Source organism: Mesoplodon bidens (assembly GCF_964165515.1).
Source record: "Mesoplodon bidens genome assembly, chromosome: 12".
Lineage (NCBI taxonomy): Eukaryota > Metazoa > Chordata > Mammalia > Artiodactyla > Ziphiidae > Mesoplodon > Mesoplodon bidens.
In genome coordinates, this window is record NC_138168.1 from 65687731 (window position 1) to 65709060 (window position 21330).

The following is a 21330-nucleotide window of genomic DNA, read 5'->3' on the forward strand; positions in this document are numbered from 1 at the left end:
ATCCAAACAGTCTACACAAGCAGCTGTGCTCTTCCAAATTACTGTGGAAACTAGCAGTGAGAATCGACGACTTCTAGTCATAAAATCAGAAAAACACTAAACATTTAGGTAGAGGAAAAGGCACAGTAGAAATAAAAGGCTCATAGTATGCATATGAGCTGAAATAAGGAAAACCTTGCTGAAAATTTCAAGAAAGGAGTCCAACTAGCAAGAGATGATAAATGATAATTAAACTGGCATTAATAATCAAATTAAAGACATGAATTTTCATTAATATTCTCATTATTTAGGTGTCATTTACACCATTTTATTTTAGTGACTGTAAAATACACGCATGTGCACACATACATGGGCCTATACAGATTCAACTTAATCCTTATTTCAACTTTGTCTTCAATTTCTTTCCTAAATTCTATCTTTGAGATTTTCAAGAACATGATTGTAAAAAGGGAGAGGCTGCTGTATTTGAATAATCCTAAACAAATTTAAGTTTTAAAAAGATCTACACAAAGGGGGAAGGGGGAGGGATAAATTAGGAGTCTGGGATTAACATATACACACTACTATATATAAAATAGATACTACTATATATAAAATAGATAACCAACAAGGACCTACTGTATAGCACAGGGAACTATACTCAATATCTTATAATAATCTATAAGAGAAAAGAATCTGAAAAGGAACAGATACATATAACTGAATCTCTTTGCCATACACCTGAAACCAACACATTGTAAATCAACTATACTTCAATTAAAAAAAAAAAAAGAATTAAAAAAAAAGATATACAGTAGGTCACAGCCATCTCCACACTTCATCTTGAATTCATAACTGGGGCAAAGAGTCATTCCTAAATAACTTAAGAAAACTTGGTAATATCCAATATTATCCAATATCCAGAAATAACTCCATAATAACAAATGCAATGAACTTTAAAGCAATTAGTAAAGGGAAGGAAAGGGAAACTAATATTGTTTTAATATATGGTACAAGCTGGGTTAAGGATAAATCATAATGCTTTGAGATAGATAATATTTTTGCCATTTTAAAGAAAAAAACCAAGTCTCAGAGAAATCCAGTACATTTACAGATAGCAAATGAAAGAGCTAGATTACAAAACAATCATCTGAGAGCTATCATCCTTTTCTACTATACCACATGCCACTGGTCAGAGCATAAAGTTGATGCATCTTTTAAATTCTAATGAAACTCTGAAAGAAAATAAAGTTCGACCACTTTTTACACTTTACACAGAAATAAATTTTAGAGGAATTAAATGTCTTAAATGTAAAAAACTCACATAATATTTCTCTCAAAAGAAAACTGAGAATATTTATAACCTAGAGGTTAAGGTTGTTTTTTTTTTAATCCAAGACTGCAACCTGGTAAGTTAATAAAGACAGATATAATGGCATTCAAATTTTAAATTTTTCTGGAAAGATACCATAAATAAAGAAAATGAAAAGATTGGGAAAATTATTTACAATGCATATACTAATAAAAGATTAATATCTATGATACCAAGACTTCAATTAATAAGAAAAAGACAACCCAATTAAAAAATGGGCAAAGGATATAATTAGCAATTCACAAAACAAATTCAAATGGCAAGTGAATATATGAAAACATACTCAACTTTGTTAATGGTCATGGAAATGAAAATTAAAGCAGCAATGAGACATTAATTTCTTACCTGTCAGATTGTCCAAAATGAAACATAACACCTCTCATAAAGCAAAGGCCATATCTATTTAAAGCAAACAGTATACCTTTAAAATAGCAATCCCACCACAGGGGATCTATCTGGTAGAATCTAAAGCCCTAGTTTTTAAGGATATGTACACAGATGTTCTATAAACAGAATAGTTCATAGAAGCAAAAATTGGAAATAAAATGAATATCCTTCAATATGGGAAATCTTGAATAAATTGTAGCACAGCCATACCACGGAATATTATGTAATTACCAAAAAGAATACATTGGAAAATACTCCAGTTGACACTGTATTATAAGGAAAATGAAAATTATAGTACATCCTTTTTTTTTTACAATAGTAATGAAAAATCCCTCTGTGTATATGTGTCTATTTTTATATATTATGTGAAAATAAAGAAATACATGGAAGAGTCTATATCAGGCTGTTAAAAATGGCTGAGAAGATAGGTAATCCCCTCAAAAGGGCTTACATAAAAACATCATGAATGACTTAAAAAAAAAAAGTGAGTGGAAGTAAGATAAGCCCCTCAATGCATTAGACTTTAATATAATCACTTTTTATGTCACTTGTTCCTTAGATGGTAGTAAAAGAACATTTTATTTCTTTGAACTAAGTTCAGCTATCACTTGTTGAGCATTCTCTATGTGCCAGACACTGTGCCAATGGCATTACATGGGTTATTTTACTTACAGAGACTTATAAGTTAGGTACTGCTTTCTCATGAATAAATGGTATTTTAACACTGCCAACCTTTAACAGCATGCACAATGCACCATGGATACAATTTTCAGGGACACAAAGGTGACTGTCATCACAACAAGCTCCCCCACCCAAAAGGCATACTCGATCTCTGACTCTTAGCTACTCTGTTAATGAATGAAAACATCAATATGAATATAAAGTCCTTTCATGGAATATAATTATCCTTTATAAACTAATGCTATCAATGCTATTATGATTCACAGTTAAATACAAGAAGTAAATTAGTACAGTCTTCCCAAAGGTAACTTCACAATGTGTACTAAAAGCATTAAAACTGCCTGTACCTTTTTATCCAGCAATACTACTCTAGAAAAATCTTTTATAAAATAATTGAAAAAAAATGCACAAAAAGTACAAAAATGTTTACTGAAGAATTTTTGGTAAAAATACACTGAAAAACTTAAGTTCCTATAATAGGTATTTGGTTAGATAAAATAACAATACTATGAAGCCTAAATTATTGGCATACCAAAAAGTCTGTGAGTGGTCGCTAGGGACTAAGAAAGGGGAAAATGGATAGCTGTTGAATGAGTATTGAGTTTCAGTTTTACAGGATGAAAAAGTTCTGGAGATTGGTTGCATAACAATGTGAATATACTTAACACTACTGAACTATATGCTTAAAAATGGTTAACCCAGTAAATTTTATGCTATCTGTATTTTACCACAATTAAAAATAAAATTTAACAAAGTTAAAAAAAGCTTCTAAGTCTGCAGCATATGATTAAGTTAAATGGGTTAAAAAGTGGAGTGGCTCCATTAAAAAAAAAAACTAATATTCTCTATATGTAGAAACACATACACAAATTATAAAAGATAGAACTTCAGAAGCATCTTATTCTGAATGTTGGCTCCACCATTTACTAGTTTTGTGGCCTTGGGCAAGGTGTTTAGCCATTTTTCAGCCTCAGAGCCTCCTGGTGACATTAGAATAAAAAATAAAAATCCCTCTGTGATTATTGTTAACATTAAATAAAATAGCAGATATAAAGAGTTTAGTACAATATTTGGTGTGTAGTAAGTGTTCATTAATATTGCCTACTATTATTGCTTAAGTGCATCAAAATGCTAACAGTTCTGAATTCTGAATAATGGGATTAGGTATCCATTGGCTCATTTGGACTTTCTAGCTTTACTCGATAAACACTGTTATTTATTATTTAAGCATGTGCTTAAAGATGGCACCAAGCTAGCAACTATTAAAAAATTAAATTCTTCAGAATTTTAAATCAAACAGAATTGTTTGCTTAAGTAAGGAATAGAAGACAACATAGTGATTTAAGATTAAATGAACTAGAAAAGGACTTCATTTCTTAGGACCACTAATTTGCAAGGATTTAGAAAGTGACATCAATTCTCTATATAGGAATGCCAAAGTCTGTAAGTAATACCAGCAGAAAAAATAGTTGAAAGCAATTTTTAAGTACCTAACTAATGATAAAGCTGGTTTTCCTAACAAGGGATTTAATTTTATCCGTAAGATACTTACCGACAAATACAAAATAAGATTGAGTTATTATAGTATAAAAACTTGTTGCAAGTAATATATAACAATGAAAAGGGTGATAAACTAACACAATATTGTAAATCAACTATACTTCAATTAAAAAAATTAAATTTAAAAAAATTTTTAAAAGGGGTGTTCAAGTTCAAAAGAACTCAGTTTGAGCTACAATGTGCCTCTAATAGCTGTGCGAAATAACAAATTATTTATTTCATATGAGCCTCAGTTTCTTCCACCTACCTCACAAATTCTCATAATAAGCAAATAAAATATACACAAAGCCTGACACAAAGTTTACATTCAATGTATTAATTCACTTCCCTATCTTCCCTTGAGAAGTAGCAGCTCCCAGAACAGAATACTTTTACACATAGCCAATAAAAAGAAACAGGCAACTTGTTCAGAGGGAAAACATCCTGGCTATATTTGGTGCTTCTATTAAACCAGACTTAGCCCCTGAGGGGCTCCTATAAAGTTCTAAGAAAGAGTCTGGGGCTTAAATCTATGTCCTCAATGGCTACCACATTTTTCTGATAAAAAGCGAACATGCAGTAAATGTTGGCTAAACTGAATTGTATTTATCGGCTCCCATTCTAATCCTAACCCCTTGCTGAATACTTAGCAATTCTTTAGCACATGCCAAGCACTCAAAAAAATATTAAGAAGTATATATAATTGCCTGGGAATGAAACAAGAAAGTATATACAAATATATGTAATCTGATTATAATTTCTATGGTTTTAAAAAAAGCAAGGTAATTAGGATTAAAAGAAAACTGCATTTAACATTCATGCAATTCTTATATGGTACTAGCTATTCGAAGAAGATAAGCTGTTTTGAGAGTCTAAAGCAAATTATTTTTAAATTAAGCAATTAATGCTTCAGTTTTTCCAGTGTAGGTGTATACACAAAGAGAATCTTAAGACATAACTGAGAACATTCTGAACTACTTTTTTTTCACTGAAATAAACCACTTCCTTTCAAAAGCCCACAGAATTTTAAAGCAGAAAGCCAATTCTGAAGTTTTCTGTACAAGTATAAAATTCTTCTAACTGCTTTAATAAAATTACTCAGTGACAGAAAAATTAATGAAAATATTTTTCAAGGAAAAATATATTTAAAAGGGGACATCGGAAAAACTGCAGTTAAATATAGCTATTTTAAACTCTATATTAAAAAGTATTAAAGCAAAATAATATATTTTAAGTACATTACTGAAAAGTTTATACATAATAGATTCAGAAGTGTTCATAACATCCTATAGTAATCATTTTTCTTTGTAACGCAGACTTTTCAAATTAATCATAGTCTTTATTTCCAGGATAAGGATAAAAATCTCATAATATATTTGACCGGAGAAGGGAGAAAAAAGAGGTTACATCTCTTCTTAAAGATCTAACATCACTATCACTCCTATTTAGTTACTCAGGTAATGTTGAAGAGACAAATACAGCACAATAATCAAGCTAAAAAAAAATGACCTTGTTCCAAGTGTTTACAACTCTGCTTTATCTTTAATTTCTTGTACCTTCTCTAGGGAACAATCTGCCATTGAGATGCAAGAATATGATAATCATCAGCTGAGTATAGTTACAAATAATACTTTACAGATATTCAAATAGTACTATGCAGATAAACTGTATGACGTTTGTTTAATAGACCATTAATACTACAAAACTAGCAAAACAATGCTAGCAAATAACTATATCCTCATTATGTAAAATTAGGCTTTATTTTTTGTAAATGAAAAAACTTCGTTTGAAGGAAAAATGATGAAATTCAAAGGGAAAGGAAAATGATGCATAATAGGTTTCTAAACAGTATGAGTAAACCAATACTACTCAAGACAAATCTTAGCAAAAATAGTACCTGAGGACTTCCCTGGTGGCACAGTGGTTAAGAATCTGCCTGCCAATGCAAGGGACACGGGTTCAAGCCCTGGTCCGGGAAGGTCCCCCACACCGTGGAGCAACTAAGCCCTTTCTCCACAACAAGAGAAGCCACCACAATGAGAAGCCCGCGCACCACAGGCTTTTCAACTATTCCTTTTCTACTGAGCCTGTGCTCTGGAGCCCCTGCACCACAACTACTGAGCCCGCATGTCACAACTACTGAAGCCCGCACGCCCAGAGCCTGTGCTCCACAACAAGAGAAGCCACCACAATGAGAAGCCCGCGCAGCGCAACTAACAGTAGTCCCCACTCGCCACAACTAGAGAAAGCTAGTGTGCAGCAATGAAGACTCAATGCAGCCAAAAATAAATTAATTAATTAATTTTAAAAAATAGTATGTGAATTGTCCAGTATTAAAGTATATTTCTCCAGAGCCTCCAACGCTTTTAAACAATGAATTTTCTTAATGATATGATTAATATAAACATTTATTGGCTACTTTATTTGTGAGGGAAATGGAAATATCAACTTTAAGAACCATATAAAACGTTATTATTATTATTTTTTTTTGGTCACACCGAGCAGCATGTGAGATCTTAGTTCCGTGACCAGGGATCGAACCCCCAGGAATCAAACCCATGCCCCCTGCAGTGGAAGCGCAGTCTTAACCACTGGACAACCACGGAAGTCCCCAAAATGTTAAATTACGCATGATTCCTTTTCCATATTTGTGAACCAACTATTTTTTCTTTAATGTTTACTTTTATTTAGATCAACTATTTTTCTAAAAGAATCAAAATAAACCCAACATTAGAAAAAGACTCAACAGCAATCAAAAGAGTTAAACCTCATTTCACACAGTAATATCCATTTTGTCGAAAACTATTTCTCTTCTAAGTTTCTCTTCTAATCATAAAATTTTAAACCATAAATAGTAAGATTTTTCTGCCCAGAATTTTCCTTTCAAACAATAATACTATGTGTATCTCAACTGCTGGATTTTTTGTGGAAAAAACCCCAAGAGTCTATGTTACTTAGTTTTACAGTTTTGGCAATGAATCCCACTGCCCTTGGTAGGTTTAAGGTGGCAAGGAAAATACCAACAGAAAACAGACTGTCCCATGATTTTACCCCCTAAATATACACTCTTTTAGCAGTTCACCCATATGAATGTATAACAAAGTTATATGATAACCCATTCTAAGGTTATTTGTATTTGCTATAATGGTTACTTTCAATATTATATATGTTAATAAAATGAACTAAAACATTATCCAAGGAGACACATAAACATTTAATACATCATTTTAGAAATTAAAGAGTTCCAACTTATTATAAGATAAAAGGTTAATTTTCATACAGATACTAAGTTCTCAATCAAAATTCTAAAAATATTGAAAAATTTTCCAAGTAAGTATAGTAAAAGAAACTTTCTCCTAGACTGTTCAGTGGTATGTCATTTTAAAGTCATGTTGATATGGACAGTAGAATTATTATACCTAAGCATCTAAACCTTTGGAACAAGGTCTGTCATATCACACACCCAGAAAGAAATTATTCACAAGCCTCTCAAATTAATCTAGTTTCACAGTTGATAGGGGCATTTAATCTAATCAAGTGCTGCTGGAAAGATATATCCAGTTAAAGAGACAAAGTGAAGATGTTTCTATCCCACTTTTCCCAAAAAACATACTACACACACATGATAAAAGAAAAGATGATAAAAACAACAGAAGAAAAAGTTGAAAAGTAAGCCAGCAGAGCTCACAAGAAATACAGATTAAAAAAAAAAAAACTACTTAGGGAAATAAAAAAAGCCACACTAGAAGCAGTGGAATGGGCTAGCTAGCAACATATAATAATAGAAAATGATACAGCAATGTCTGCAAAGCCTTCCAGGAAAGAAAGAGGAACCAAGAACTATTATTTATAATGCAGATACAGGTCACAGAATCATTTTCACACACTCAGTGATTTGGGAAATATTTCAAATGTGTATATTTTGGGGGTAGGGGAAGGTGAGAGGTGGAAAAGATGTCAAAGTCGAACAAGAGATAAACAGAGGCCTAATCATAAGAAACCAATCAATTTTAAGATAACTATGGTTGGTTTAAAACTAAGGAAATTTTGAGTACAGAATCTAAGAAAATGCTATAAATCTTGGCACTACGTATAAAATGACTAAAACTATTAGGAGATAAAGGGAGAGAAGAGGTCAAGTATGAAAAAGTATAACTGATGAGCTCAACTTTTAAAGCCAGGATTCATTAAAAAACTGTTTAAAGTTAATTCAGTTAATAAGAGTTTAAATATATTATAAAAGGTGTAAAGGTATATACTTTCCCTAAGAACTTAAAATATCAACAAAAATTATGAGAAATAAAGAGGAGGTGAAGTATAAGTGTGTTAATTTCTTCATCTTTCATGAGAGATCAACACATACATACTGTTTAAAGTTGGGAACATTTTTAAATGGTAACATGTTATTATATTATAAAGATAGGGACTTCCCTGGTAGCACAGTGGTTAAGAATCTGCCTGCCAATGCAGGGGACACTGGTTCAAGTCCTGGTCCAGGAAGATCCCACAGGCCATGGAGCAACTAAGCCCGCACACCGCAATGAAGAGTAGCCCCGGCTCGCCACAACTAGAGAAATCCTGCGTGCGGCAATGAAGACCCAACACAGCCAAAAAAAAAAAGAAATTAAAAAACAAACAAACAAACAAAAGGATAAACTACAATATTTCCAGGTTATCAAAGGGTATATACAAAGTCAAAACAAACACAGACCATATATTAAAATACATAAATATAAAAGACAACAACATTTTTTTTTTTTTTTTTTTTTTGCGGTACGTGGGCCTCTCGCTGTTGTGGCCTCTCCCGTTGCGGAGCACAGGCTCTGGACGCGCAGGCTCAGCGGCCATGGCTCACGGGCCCAGCCGCTCCATGGCATGTGGGATCTTCCCGGACCGGGGCACAAACCCATGTCCTCTGCATCGGCAGGCAGACTCTCAACCACTGTGCCACCAGGGAAGCCCAACAACATACTTTTTAAGTGACAGGAGGTATTACATCTATCCTATCAATGCCATAAGTGGGAAAAAACTATCTGTCTCTGACAAACCAAATTACACATAAATACAGAAAACGCAACTAAACCAAAGTGACTCAAAACACTGAAAGCAGAAGAATGGACAAATAAAACTTAGAGAAAGCAGCAAACATGATATTAATGTTAAACAAGCTGAATTTAAGGCAAAAGGCATAAAACAAACAAACCAGGACCTTTATATTAATGAAAATTTCATAATCCACGGAAAGATCAGGTATCTTATATCAAAATGTACAGGGTGAAATGTTTATGCAATAAGATATATTTTAACTTACCTCTCTGCCTATAACCAATCAAGGAAACAGAATTTAAGTAAGAATACTGAACTCTACAAAAATTTGAAAAGTAACAGAAATATATCATATCTTGGTTTCTTAAGACAGAATTCGTATACTTGACAGAGGCCTATGAAATCATTATAAAACTACATTGGACCACAAAGAAAAACTCAATAAATTTCAAAGAGTAAAAGATACAGACCACATTCTCTGATAACAGCACAATGAAACCAGTAATCATGACAAAAATAGCAAACAAAAATCCCACCACAACTAGGGATTTAAAAAAAAAAAAAAAGATTCTTGGCTTAAAAAGAAAATCAAAATTAAATTGTGGATTATCCAGAAAATAACAGTTAACTCTAAAAGAACCCATATGCTACAGCAAATACAGTAAGCAACCTAAATGTCCATCAACAGACAAATGGATAAAGAAGATATGGTACATATATACAATGGAATATTACTCAGCCATAAAAGGGAACGAAATTGGATCATTTGTAGAGACGTGGATGGACCTAGAGACTATCATACAGAGTGAAGTAAGTCAGAAAGAGAAAAACAAATGTCGTATATTAACGCACATATGCGGAATCTAGAAAAATGGTACAGATGAACCAGTTTGCAAGGCAGAAATAGAGACACAGATGTAGAGAACAAACGTATGGATACCAGGGGGGAAAGCGGGGGTGGGGGAGGGGGTGGTGGGATGAATTGGGAGATTGGGATTGACATATATACACTAATATGTATAAAATAGATAATTAATGAGAACCTGCTGTATAGCACAGGGAACTCTGCTTCGCTGTACAGTAGAAACACAACATTCCAAAACAATGATACCCCAATAAAAATTTTAAAAAATAAAAGAATAATTAGGTTCTTGGCTTAAAAAGGAAATCAAAATTAAATTGTGGATTATCCAGAAAATAACAGTAACTCTAAAAGAACCCATATGCCACAGCAAACACAGTACTCAGAAGAAAAACAATAACTACAGAGACAAAAGTTAAGCAAGAGAAAATAGGAACAACGCATATCAACTTCAAGGGAGTGGGGAGGAACAAGGAGAGGGTAGAACTTGGATTCTAACAATTTATTTCTTAGAACAGAGAGAGAGAGAGATCAGAAGTATGTGCAGCAAATGTTACCTTCTGTTGAAACTAAATGGTGGGTTCATGAGTGTTTGTTATATTATCATCTGTGTTTGAAATTTCAAAAATTAATATTAATTTTTAAGGTAAAAAATTTTAATGTATTTACATTAAATGTTCTACTCAGAAAGGTAGAAAATAAAAAATAGAAGAGATTAGGTCATAAACTCACAAACTAATGAATTAAAACCAGTAGAACTAATTACCAATTTAGGAGCCCATCTTTCAGGAAGAAAATTAAATTACAAGGTAAAACTCAAGAGGAAAAAAAGCGGGCAGAGGGGGAAAGTAGAGGAAAGAAAACAATATTTAAAATAAAAATGGAGATTTAACCATAGTATAGAAGAATCTAAAATAATAGTAAGACAATGTTTGTTACAATGCTAAACAAATACATTTGTCAACCTGGATGAAATGGATAGTTTTCTCAGAAAATTTTTCAGAAAAGTTTTCTCAGAAAAGCTTCCAAAACTGACCTTAGAATACTGAGAAAGATAATTCCTATCATAAAACAAATAATTTCAATGCTCTTCACATTATTTAAGGATACAGGAAAACTTTCTAAGCTCTCTATAAAACCACGAGAAACCAAAACCTGACCCCCCCCCCACACACACACAACTGTACATTAATTTTATGGATAGAACAATTTTAAATAAAATATTTTCAAATAAAATCCATCCCATTAAAAGAATAATCCACCATAACCAATTAGGAATGTTCCAGTGTAGACCAATACTAGAAAACCTATGTAAATAATGTAATGTTTACTGTCTAATAGTGTAATGCTAAAGCCTTTTACATCTATGAAAATGGTTTATATTTTTCTCCAAAAATCTTTTGATAACATTAAACAGCCCAATAAAAATTAGAACTAGATTTTTTTCAGTAATTTGATAAGTTGTTTCTAAAGCTCATGTGGGAAAAACAGCCACGTGAGGTAATTCAGGAAAACTATGAAAAAAAGAGAAAAAAAATAAGACAGCCTATAAAATATTTAAAAACTAATAGTTATAAGAAGCTACAGTAATTAAAAATTTGATACTGGCATAGAACAAGACAAAGAAATGGAATAGTACAGAGTCCCAAAACAGACAAGACAGATGGAGAGAGAAGAATTTAGCATATTGCAAAGATGGCATTTCTAAGCAGGTTAAAAAAGAAAAAGGATGTGTAATACAACAAAAGGTAACTATGACAAATCCAGCCATCAAAAAAGAAAAGGCTTTGGCAGGAAAACTCTATTTCTACCTTATCCCCTAATAGCAGCTAGACTAAACACGCAAATGTTTAAAAAAATAAATTAAAAAAGAGAGAGAAACTGTCAAACATATAAGAAACAAATAATTTTTTTAAATTATCTTGTAGTAAAGTAGAACTTTCAAACAAAGGCCCATAAAAGATTAGTAAATTTGAATATAATAAAATCAACAATTTGTCTTATAAATAATGATCTAAAAGATGACAAACTGAAAGTAAGAAAAAGTATATGCCATGCATATAACAAAAGAATTTTCTTAGAATTTAAATATAAAAATTGAATGTATTAAATACACACATACACATATATATTCCTATAAGTCATTATGAAAGATAGCTAGCAGAAAAATGGGTGAGGATTAGGAATAGGTAGTTCTAAGGAGGAGAAATACAAATAGATTTAAATATGTGAGAAAGCAGCCAGCCTCACTCATTAAAGACATATAAATAAAGGAAAAAAAATTTTCCAATTATCAGGAAAATAACACCAAAAAGAGTAATAATCCTATCTGTGAGCATCTGAACAAAAATACTCGTAAACTTGTGGGAAGGAAATTAGCACAGCCGCTATTAAGGACGATTAGGCAGTATTTATCAAAAATTTTAAAGTATATATTTATTGGCATAGAAATTCAATTTCTAGAAACATAGGATGTTCATTTTGGGATCATTTAGTGATAGCAAGTTAAAATGTTTATCAACAGGGGCTGTTTAATGTACAAACATATTATGGAATTCTACACAGCTTTTAAAAAGAGTGAGATTGATCTCTATACACTGGTAAGGAAAGATCTGCAGTATACTTTGCTAAGTGATATAGACACTGAAGTGTTTAGTATCTTCCCATTTATGTAATGATATATATACATTTGATATGTGTAACATGCAAATAGTTTCTAGAAGAATATAAAAGAGGCTTTTTTTCAGATTTGTTTTACAGCTTCCTCTAGGGAACAAGATGTGGGACACTATTTAAGAGTGGGACTTACTTTTTACTTTAAATCCTTTCCTACATTTATGTGCCAGACGTATTCTAAGCTGGGAATATAGCAATAAACACATAAAAACTCTACATTCGTAGAAATTGCGTGGGAGGGTGGGGGGAGACTGGGGAGCAGTAGGGAGACAGATAAAAACTGTGTACACACACACAATGTCAGATGATGTAAGGGTTGTGAGGAACAATAAAGCAGGGTTACAAAGGAAAGGAACTATATGTGTGTGTGTGGGGTTATGATTTTATATGGGGTGGTAATAAAAAGGAATACAGTGAATTATGGGTACATATGAAGGTTCCCCTATCTCAGGATTAGGAGTAAAGTGAATATAAACTACAACCTCAAGAGCTAATTGCCAGGAGGAGAAATGGAGGGGGAAGGGCAAAGTACTGTAGAAGCAAAGGAAACTCAGGTAGGTGTTCTTGGGTGGATTTGGTAGTGGGTTACACAAAGCGAAACCAGTTGATAAAAGGTTTTATAAAATAAAGGGTTTATATAGGGGAACAGAAAATTAGAGCTACATTTTAGAAAAGTTACTCTGGCTGTATTGCAGAAATTGTTTTGGAGCAAATTAACTGAGAAGTAAAGAAGCCAGTTAAATATTTTAGTAATTCTGCCCAAAGGTAATAGCCTTTAAGAGAAAAAGTAGCAATAAGACCAAAGAGTAGTGGGTCAAAAAATGTACAATCAATCCTCATTTTAGGATTCCATATTCATGAATTCAACTGCTCACTAAAAATAATTACTTTCGACAATTTTGCAGTCTCTTGTGGACAAGTGCAGAGCAGGACAAAATTTGAGTAGCCCAGCAGGCACGTTCCCAGCTGAGGTCAAACAAGGTGACATTCTGCCTTCTTGTTTCAGCTCTCATACTATAAGCAAGTGCCCTTTTCATGACCTCTTTATTGCCATGTTTTTCACATTGAGCTGTTAGTTGGTAATTTTGCTGTTTAAAATGGTCCCCAAGAGTAGTCTGAAGCACTGTTTAGTGTTCCTAAGCACAAGGCAGCTGCAATATGCCTTACAAATAAAAGATTCATGTTAGATAACACTTTGTTTAGGCATTAAGTTATAGTGCTACTGGCTGTGAGTTCAATGTCAATTAATCACTAATATATAAATAATATATATTAAATAAAGTGTCTTTAAACATACATAAAATAAGGTTATGTATTGATTGGCTGACAAAAATGTTGTGACCAGAGGATCACAGGAACCTAACCCTGTGTTTCTTGTAGGAGCAATGGTTCAGTATTCACCAAGTCAATGTTCCCATATTTCGTTCACTAATTTATGACTTTATAAAACATAACTACCACAAATAACAACAATCAACTATATATCTACTCACATATATTTACTTACTCGTAAAGCAGAAATAATAGGACTGGTAATCAGCTATAAGAAGTAAATGAGGGAGAGAAATCAAGGATGATGCTAACTTTAGGTTTCTGGCTTAAGCAACTGGAAGATGGTGATATTGCTTATAAAGACAGGAAGCAGAGGAGGAGGTGGCAGCTTGGATCAGGAAGACAAAGATGTCAGCTTTGGAGAGTGTAATGTCATGCATGCTACACACACTGTAACAAATATAATTATGTGTTTAAGTACCCATTTTCCCCTCCCATTTGAGAATCAGATCTTTGTTCATCTCAGGACATGTCCTATAACTAAAATGACACTTTCCTTTAAGTCATATAAACCAGGCATGTCAACATCAGAAATGTGTAGTTTTATCGATTCTTTTACTTTCCACTGCCACCTTTGCAATATTACCCATGTCACCAATATTCTATACTTTAATAATGTTTCTATGTGAGTCCTAAAAAGTAAAAACATAAAATTCTACCTTTTGGAAAACAAGAATTCTAAATGACAAATATCTTCAAAGAAAGTCTTCACAACCATGTAGCTTGTTTTTCAATTTGTTTACAGAAACCTTCATCATAAATTATTAAAATTCCACTCTGAAATATTAAGCCTATATAAAAAATCCTAATGGATAAATTGTGATGTTTTCACATCTGATTTTAGAAAACCTCTGAATTATAATTTATTTCAATGTAGCTTTTACAAAAATGTATATATACTCTCAAAATGTAACAAGTATTTTATACCCTAGAAATTAAAATTACAATATACAACTGCATACACTGAGCCTTATATAATTATAAAAGAAAACTACTAAAGAAATTCATATGAATCCCCTCGTCTAGTCAGCATTACCTTTGTTTATAAAAGTAATAGAAAACAATTTCTAGGTTACTACAAAACTGATTTTACAAGTAAATATACACTTGTGTGAACACAAAACAGAAACTTGATACATAGTTCTTCCTCAATATATAAACTGTGTACTTGTTTATTTGCAATGGTCCACATATAGAAAAGCACTGGACTAGTTTTATCCTTGGTAGGACAATTAGTTCTATGACCTCCCACTGACTACTAAAAATTAAATATAACACACTGGAAATGGTTATTACTATTTACATGAGAAAAAAAAGGTGAAAGAAAAGTTTAAGAAAGAAAGATTCAAAGCTAAAGGGAGGAAAAGAGGCTAGAATACCAGTTCAGTAACTAGGAAATAGGAAAAAGATATAACAATTAAGAAAGAAAAGTTAAGCAAAATATTCTGTACAGAAGTGAAACCCTGGTTCTTGGCAATTAATGGTAAGAAGAACCATAACCAAAAAAGTCAACTAAAGACTTTAGAATGCAAGAGGGAAAAACATCTATGAACACACCAGCTCTTTTAAAAACCAAAAAAAGTGAAAAGGAAAAATGGTCATTTTAGATGTCTTTTGTATTTTATATCATTTAGAAGATAATTACATTATTTCTATTCCTAAACTATCAATGCTCTTAATCATAATGCAAGTAAAAATGGCTTTGCACTTCAAAACTGGTATTTGAACCGGAAAATAAACCAAAAAAACTTAGCATACCTGAGCTACCAAGACAGCAGTCAGTCAATAAACAGCAGCTGGTGCAGAATATGCACTTAGTGCAAACAATTGCTGTCACTAGGAATGTATCCGTGAACAAGCAGGCACTTGTCTACCAAGGGCCAATGGCCAAGGGTAGAAGGGACAGTGGGTCTTCTTGGTTCCAGTCTCTGAATCTCAGAGATCTCAGTCAACAGGACAAGAGCATGTCAGATACATGCCTGACAGACCAGTAGCCGTGAAAATGGAAATAGGGAGACATTTAAAAATTGTTACCTTCCCTATCATCCTGTAATACAGAAACTTTTTCCCCTAAAAAAAAAAAATCTCATAAATAGTAGTTACAATCCTGATCAGCCAACAAAGGGAGATCTAGTTCACTCTATAAGATCTGCTATATGGCTTAAAAAGTATATTTCCACTTGAAAATTAGTTTGTTATAAAAGAAGGTAATATAACAGTAACACTGTTCAACTTCAATATGGATTAAACAAGTATTTGTGGATTCATGAGCAAAGGGACCACTTGTGTAGCATTTAATCTATCAGGAATTATTGTCAGTTCCAAACAAACACTTAGAATACAATTCACTTCTAAACTGGAGACTGCCTACACTATATAAACCTAGTTGATGAGTCATAGACTAATAGTTCAAAATTACTAAAATGTTTGATTAAGGTTCAAGACTAGAAAAACAAAATCAGCAGTTGGAGTAATTCAAACTTTAAAATCAAGCATGAAATATAACTTGTGATTTATATTATCTAAGCATCAGTATGATATGCACTGAAATCTGCAATTAAAAACAAAAACTGAAGACATCACAAGAAAGTGTTTGGTCAAGAACAATGAAGACACAGGCTGGCTTAAGTTTTCCCACCAAAACACTGGATATAAAAACATCATACACAACTAAAAAGATTGGAATGTCATTCTGAAAATAAACAAGAAACAAAAAAAATTATCAAATGCACAGTAAAGTAGCTGTGAGAGAAAAATATTTCTTTACTGGGAAAATATAGCTATTTTATTCTCATTAAGAAATAACATTTTATATATTTTTTCCTGCAAGAAATAACTAATAATATAAAAAGAGCATCTTCTTAGGCAAAAGACCCTAAATTCCTAATTAGCAATATTCCTCAGTATTCCTAATTACTGGAAAATACAAATTAAAAATTCAAGTTGGCCAGCGTTATCCTTAGCATTAGTAATTTCTTTCATTCTACTGATTTCTTTAAGGCAGCGGTTCTCAAGTAGAAGTAACCCATCATAATCAACTGGGGACCATTTTGAAAATACACCTTCCCAAGTGTCATCACTCAGAGACTGATTTCACCATATCTGGAGTGAAACCACAGTACCTGTGTTTTGAAAAACACTCCCCCAGTGATTCTGACTGCTAGTTGAGGATGACTGCTTTAAGGGATGAATTACGTACTTGTTCTACTGACTAGAAGAGCTCTTATGTGGCCTGCCATTGCTGAAATTTTGTCATTATAGCACATAAAGCTGTCAGTAGCAAAGAGGAAAACTCCACATTTCATTACTTATAGTAAAAAAAAAAAGTGAAAGAACTGATAAGATTATCTATTCAAAGAACATGCAACCATACTTGAAAAGACTTTATATATATTTATTTTAAAGCGTTCATTTAGCACAAATGGTTTTGAAAATGTATAAAAATAATTTATGTATTAATCCATCTTTAATATGTACATGGTCCCTTAAAAGGATTTTCATTTCATTATCATGAAAAATGTATTTCAACAACCTCCACAGTATTATTAAAAGTCAGAAATTTTAAGATTTTCTAATAGAAAAGTTTTAGTACTCACCTGCAGAAAAATAATGAAACTGGGAATGATTTCACTAATATTTTAAAATATAATACGGTCTCAGCTATGCTATGCCACAAATAAGAAAAATCTTCATCACTAAGCCTAATAATCCCAAGTGGTGGCATTTTCATTTAAGAACAAAGCACAAAATTATTTTATAAAAGAAAATGTCTCATTGTAAAAACTTATAAAGCTGAATGCTTTAAACAAAAATAGCTGCGGTTTGATTTCACAATATCAAGTTTCCATAAGCACTTTGTAAACATACACCCATTGTAGGCTATCAACTTAAAGCCAATTATCACTAAAAGAAGACAGAGTATAAAAAAAATATTTCAGTGCAAAAGTACATATCAACTGACGTTATCAACTGACTTAAGACAATTTTAATACAAAAATCACAACTTAAATCCCATAATATAAAGTAATCCTATAAAGACTAATTTAAAAGAAAAAGCTCTACAATAGTTATTAAGTTTTCCTTTTGTTACTATTCTCTAGTAAAAGCTTTCTTTTGATTAGCTTTCACAGTGTCATCAGGAGATGCTGATTTGAAGTCAAATGGTGTTATTGTTATAAGAGGACTTATTTCTTTGTCCTTTACGTCTCGAACTTGTCTACTATAAAGAAAAGTCTTATAGAGGTTAAGGGTGCGTCGCTTGCAGCTTTTCAATGGGTAACGAAGACACAGTGTTGCAGCAAAAGCTGAAGGTCTGGCAGCAAGGGCCTTGGTCCAAGAGACAGAAAAAGGTGGTTTCCTAGTCAGAGAGCCTTTACTGTTTTTCTTATTATCCTCAGAAGAATTGGAACTTTTCCCTAATTTTGAACTTAGAACTTTAGTTCCTGGTATTGGAGCAACAGATTGGTCTACTACAGGTTTTGGAACAAAATCTGGGGCTTTTATGAGGACACTAAGATCGATATTAGAATCTATTCCAGGTGACCTCATTTCACATAAACTGAGCATACAGGAATCTTTCTTAATCTGAGAGTTGTCTATATCAATTGTTTCTGCAATCAAATCAGAAAGTGACAAATTCTCAAGGTCTCTTGTTGGAGAAGCTTTACAAAATGCCAAAGATGACAGAGATCCTGTTAATTCTGATATTCCAGTCGAAGACTGATACCGATTTGCTAGTTGTGACAAGGGAAAGGATCCCAAACTTAGATCTGTGAAACTGGCAGATGGTTGGTTACAAAGATCAGATAAAGTAAAGCATTGGCTTGGATTGTTCTCTTTGTGCTCCTGAAACAGTTCAGCTAAGGATGGACTTTCACATTGGGAAAACTGCAAGTTGTCATTTTTTAATATGCAATTCTTGGTACTTTGTTCAACTGAAGAAACACTTCCAACTTCAGTCATTTTACTAGCATTTAAATTACCAACAGCCATATTTTCCAATGAGCTAGTTAAGAGCAAAGGATTATTTAAACTTCCTAAACTGTTTTGTACTGGAATGTTTTGCAAATCAGGTACTGAATTATTTTGAATAAATAAAGCGTTATTAGGTGTTGTGCTCTTTATCATCAAGGATTTTAAATCTGGTATTCCTTTGAACGCAGAATCATCTTTGGAAATACATTCAGATGCATGAGGTCTTAACAAATCAGCATCTAGACTCTTTGAAAGTAGACTCTCCAGACTATCTGTGGATGATAATCTGACTGATGGCTGACTTTTACAAGAATCTCTTGGCATATCATCAATTAGGTCAGCTAGCGACAGCTCTTTTGTTAACTTACATGATTCTAGTTTCTTTTCACTTTTAGGTCTGTCAAGTTTCTTTTTTTTATGGAGTAAATAGTGACTTGGTACAACCGAAGAATTATGATATAATCCATACTTTGCTACTGGGCCAGAAAAATCAAAGGGTTTGCTACTGCAATCCAAATGGTTTGCAGATTGAAGACAAGAGCTTTGAACATTATCAGCTGAAACTTCAGAGGAAGATAATAAGACTCCTTACCTTACAAGAGCCATTAATTTTCAGATGAATAGGTTCACATATGCAGAAGACAGTCACAGCAACCAAAAGGAAACATGAAATGAGGCATTTAATTACTAAATGTTTCTTTTGATTATGGCATGAATAAAGTGACACCTGATCATTATTTAATAAAAAGCGAACATTCTAAAAAAAAAAAAAAGGATTTTACCTTCCTTTAACCATCTTAAGTGACCTTCATACTTTGTTCACTGATATATACAAAGGTAATTACCAAGTTAGTCAATGTTCTAATTTTCACAAATTTTATATATGTGAGGTTTTAAGATACTTAAATTTTAGTCAGGATTGTCTCAAATTCAAAACATTTAAAAAACCAATGGAAAGAACTAGGTTCATCTTCTGTATTTTTAATGTATTAAAAACATGCAAACAAGTAATACCCTATAATTTCTACTGTGATCTGGGATAAACTATTAATATAGATGACACATTACAGACTCATTCTCATATTACTGGACAGTTAGAAGTGCATCCCACCCCCCACCAAAATAAAAAAACTTTTAATTTACATAAAAATGACCCTTATTTCATAGTAACAGACTGTATACAATTTCGCTATGGCAAAAGTCTAGTCTTTAGGTTATGAGAAATATCAACCCAGTTAACAAATCACCATGCTCCTACTGACAGGCATCATACCAATTAATATAATTGGTTCCCTTCTCTTGTGGACTAAGTTCTAAATTTAACCCCAAATACTAAAACTTAAAATTAAAGATCTGGCTATGAAATGAAAGAGTGGTAGAATTATAATACTTAGGATATTTATATAAAAGTAAATTATACTCATAAAATGTTATAACCATAAAGGGATTTTTTTGACATTGTCTGGCTATTAATTTCTATCTCCTGACCCATTAAAGTTAAAAAAAAAACCAATAATAAAAAGCAGAAAGTGTTCTGTCTTGCTGTTATCTAATTTTATTTCCCTTATATTCTGTTAGGTACAAGAACAAGCAGGGAAATAAAAAAAACAGGCTTTAACAGAGTGAAGGGAAAGCAGTCATTGAGCTTAAAAATTCACCAACTGGAAAATCAATTGATAATAATTAAGAATTATTGTAACATGCAAAATTTTCTGCCCATTTCTCTTAACAGCTCAATCAAATCAAAGCCTCTTTCAAAGCATTAACTGTAAAACTAAAAGAGAACAAGTAAAAGCATACCTTTTGCTATCTTTCCTGTAGATATTGCTCCCTCACTCTTGACCTTCAAATTCTGCATTTTATCTTGCTCCAGAACCACTGACAAAGCCTTTTGCACATCAAACTTGTTCTTCAGAACTGCTTCAATCAATATGTCATCTGGCACAGCATCTCCAAGTACCTCCCTCATGTGATCAAGGCATGAAAAAAGACGAGCTAGAACAGACAACAATAATTAAAAGCTATACTAAGTGGTGTCATGAAAGAACCCTCAATCTTCAAAACTGAAAAAAGGATTTGAAACTATAGTAGGATGTTCAACTCATTTTTCCTTGGCAAAAATTACAGTGATTATATTTTTATCCACAATATACCTAGCTTCCCTTACCAGAGGAACAATTTCAATAATTAAGAAATCACTACAATAAATGTCTCCAAAGTAATATTGACTAATCCTTGAAAAAAGCGTAAATTGTATACACTAAAATCTATTTCAGTCAATGAGGATGATGAGGTCTATACTGATGATTTTTTACGTGTGTAGAAAGGGAGGGTTAATTATGAAAATATTTCTAACTAGTTAGTGAACCCAGTTAATCACTAAGTATATTTCTTAAATTTCTTGCATTACTACCTTAACTATTATTAAGTACTTTCTATTTCAGACTAACTTCAGTTCTACTCAGCCAACTAAAATCATCCT

General features: G+C 32.5%; 1 protein-coding gene across 5 annotated transcripts in view; it reads right to left on the reverse strand.

Annotated features, from left to right (window-relative positions):
• HBS1L (HBS1 like translational GTPase) overlaps positions 1-21330 on the reverse strand; it is an 83514-nt gene that overhangs the window by 48075 nt on the left and 14109 nt on the right. For 2 of the 5 annotated variants that reach the window (XM_081250813.1, XM_081250812.1), the window contains exon 4: positions 20649-20843. In XM_081250813.1, coding sequence (XP_081106939.1) covers positions 20649-20843 — 195 coding nt within the window. The other 3 variants (XM_081250814.1, XM_081250816.1, XM_081250815.1) reach the window with 3 other exon arrangements.